At 42.4% G+C, this 2,135-nt stretch overlaps 1 protein-coding gene across 3 annotated transcripts in view; it reads right to left on the bottom strand.

Annotated features, from left to right (window-relative positions):
* Positions 1 to 2,135, bottom strand: part of MAPKAP1 (mitogen-activated protein kinase associated protein 1) — a 97,996-nt gene that overhangs the window by 2,406 nt on the left and 93,455 nt on the right. For all 3 annotated transcript variants that reach the window (XM_009334308.1, XM_009334324.1, XM_009334316.1), the window contains one exon: positions 334 to 431. In XM_009334308.1, the coding sequence (XP_009332583.1) occupies positions 334 to 431 (98 nt within the window). The remainder of the gene's footprint in view (positions 1 to 333; positions 432 to 2,135) is intronic.

The raw sequence follows: 2,135 nt of genomic DNA, 5'->3' as shown, positions 1-2,135 counted from the left end.
CTTGCAGACCATCTCACGTGTCTGGAAGTGGAAACTATCTGGACACAATAAAATTTGGTGGTTTTCTATAAAATTCCACAGAAAATCGGTATCTCTATTAACTAGAAACAAGCATAAAAGGAAATATTATACACAAATAGGCAGTCTCCTGTATGGCTGTTTGAAAAATGAATAAAATAATAGGCACCAAGCAACTAGGCTGGTGTTAAACGCACCTTAGTGGTCCTCAGGCACTGCACCATTCCTGTATTTCCAGAGCCTCTTGAATACTTCCATGTCTAACAAGTGGTAAAACCCCCAGGATTTTGGGTCACTTTAAAATTTAATACTCACCTTCAGTACAATTTCATTGACAGTAGCAGCATCTGATTCAAAGTAAAGGTGTTTGTAGTCATGATTGCTTAGATATGTAAGTTTAAATATTGCATGACCTGTAAAGATAAGAAAAAAACTGTTCAGAATATTCCTGTAAAGTTTCAGCAGAGCTTGTGTGCCTGACAGAAGAAAAACACAGATGGTGATCTTAGCATACCATCAGCACAACAGAAGGAAGTAATGAAACGCTGACAGGCTTCTCATGTCATTTCAATTTAAGGCAAGTGGTGGCTTACAGGAGCAGCTGAACTCTATTCAATAAAGTTCGTTTTCTCATCACATCCCCACTGCAGGAAACGCAAAAATCTATCAAATGGCTAGTTAGCTCCCGTTCAGCCCAAGACTATATTTCAGTTAAACTACCACATTAGGACTACTTTATGTAACTATTCACTGTATAATCATCACATGCAGAAGATAAGTGTTATATTTAAAATAAAAGGCCAATTAACCCCAGAATCATCACTCCAACAACCTCTCCCCAAAACACTACCCAAACCTACCCGGTTGCTTACGGCAAAGGAAAGTGTCACCACTGTAAAATACAAAAGGATGCAGCAACGATGCTATGAAACAGATACTCAAAACCAGGAATCTCACTTCCTACGAGCAGGACAATCAAAATGAAAGTAAAACTGTAATTTCTATCCACGTAGCACTTTGCTGGCAGGCTTCGCTGCTGCTCAGTCCCAAATGGAGGTTTCAAGCGATTAAATGGACGCGGGGTGCCGACAGCCTGGCCAGCCTCTGTGGCTGCCTCTGGAGCACGGCACGGGAACTACTGACCTTTAGAAGTACTGCAGGCGGGACGGGAGGGACGGCTTTAACATAACGGTCTCTATGCAGAACATGTAGGAGGGCAAAACATCCTTCGCTTGTATGGATGTTCATGGCTTCAGAATTAAAATTAAGCATCTTCTATACATTCTATTTTTCCATAATTTTTCTCAGAGTTTATTCAGTTCAAAGGTCAAAGTTAGTAATCCGTAAAGTAACAGCCACATTACTGTAAATTCAGGTCTTTCCTGGAGGAAAGGTAATTTGAAATCTTATTTACATTATCTAATTCTCCAGATTTCCAAAAAGTGACTGATATATGCTCAGATCTGTGGCCAGAAAATTTGAGATGCGAGTATTTTATTGTGGCATGTTAATTAAACACCATTATGATGCACTAATCTGGAATATAAAGTCTATATTGAAAAATTGGCTAATAATAATAAAAAAAACCCCTTTAAATCATTTGACAAATGATGCCTCGGCGGTACTAAAAATGCGGGAATTCCTAGCCGCAAGCTCATTAGTATGTTAATGCATGCACGCCCGGCTCTGCTTGGGACTGAATTCAGCATCTTTACGATTCCGAAAGTGCTCGTGCACCGTTCCTGGGGACATGACACAGCACCGCGCCCCATCAGCTACCACAGTTTTCCTTGGACACTTAATTTTACACACGGTTACAGAAACTGATTACTAAAAATGAAAATTAAAATGGCACAAAACACAGTCTGGAGGATTCCAACGAGGTTCTTTGTTTTGGGTCTTGGAAGTTCACCGGGTGGTTCTTGGTGTGGATCAAGACTCCCTTCACCTGGTTTAGATGCTTCGTTCCACGTTTTCTTCCACCCGGGAAGCCCGCTCTCCCGACGCTGACCTTGCCTTGCCGGCTGCTCCGGGGGCTGCTGCCCCCAGCACGGCTCAGCCGGTGGGGAAGGCTGGGGTGCTCTGAAACGGCAAGCAGGCGAGGCACGGGCTTGCAC

Source organism: Pygoscelis adeliae, unplaced genomic scaffold (genome assembly GCF_000699105.1).
Source record: "Pygoscelis adeliae isolate BGI_AS28 unplaced genomic scaffold, ASM69910v1 Scaffold150, whole genome shotgun sequence".
In the NCBI taxonomy this organism is placed as follows: domain Eukaryota; kingdom Metazoa; phylum Chordata; class Aves; order Sphenisciformes; family Spheniscidae; genus Pygoscelis; species Pygoscelis adeliae.
The sequence above is the reverse complement of the archived record's forward strand: the minus strand, read 5'-3'. Positions and strand labels throughout refer to the sequence as shown.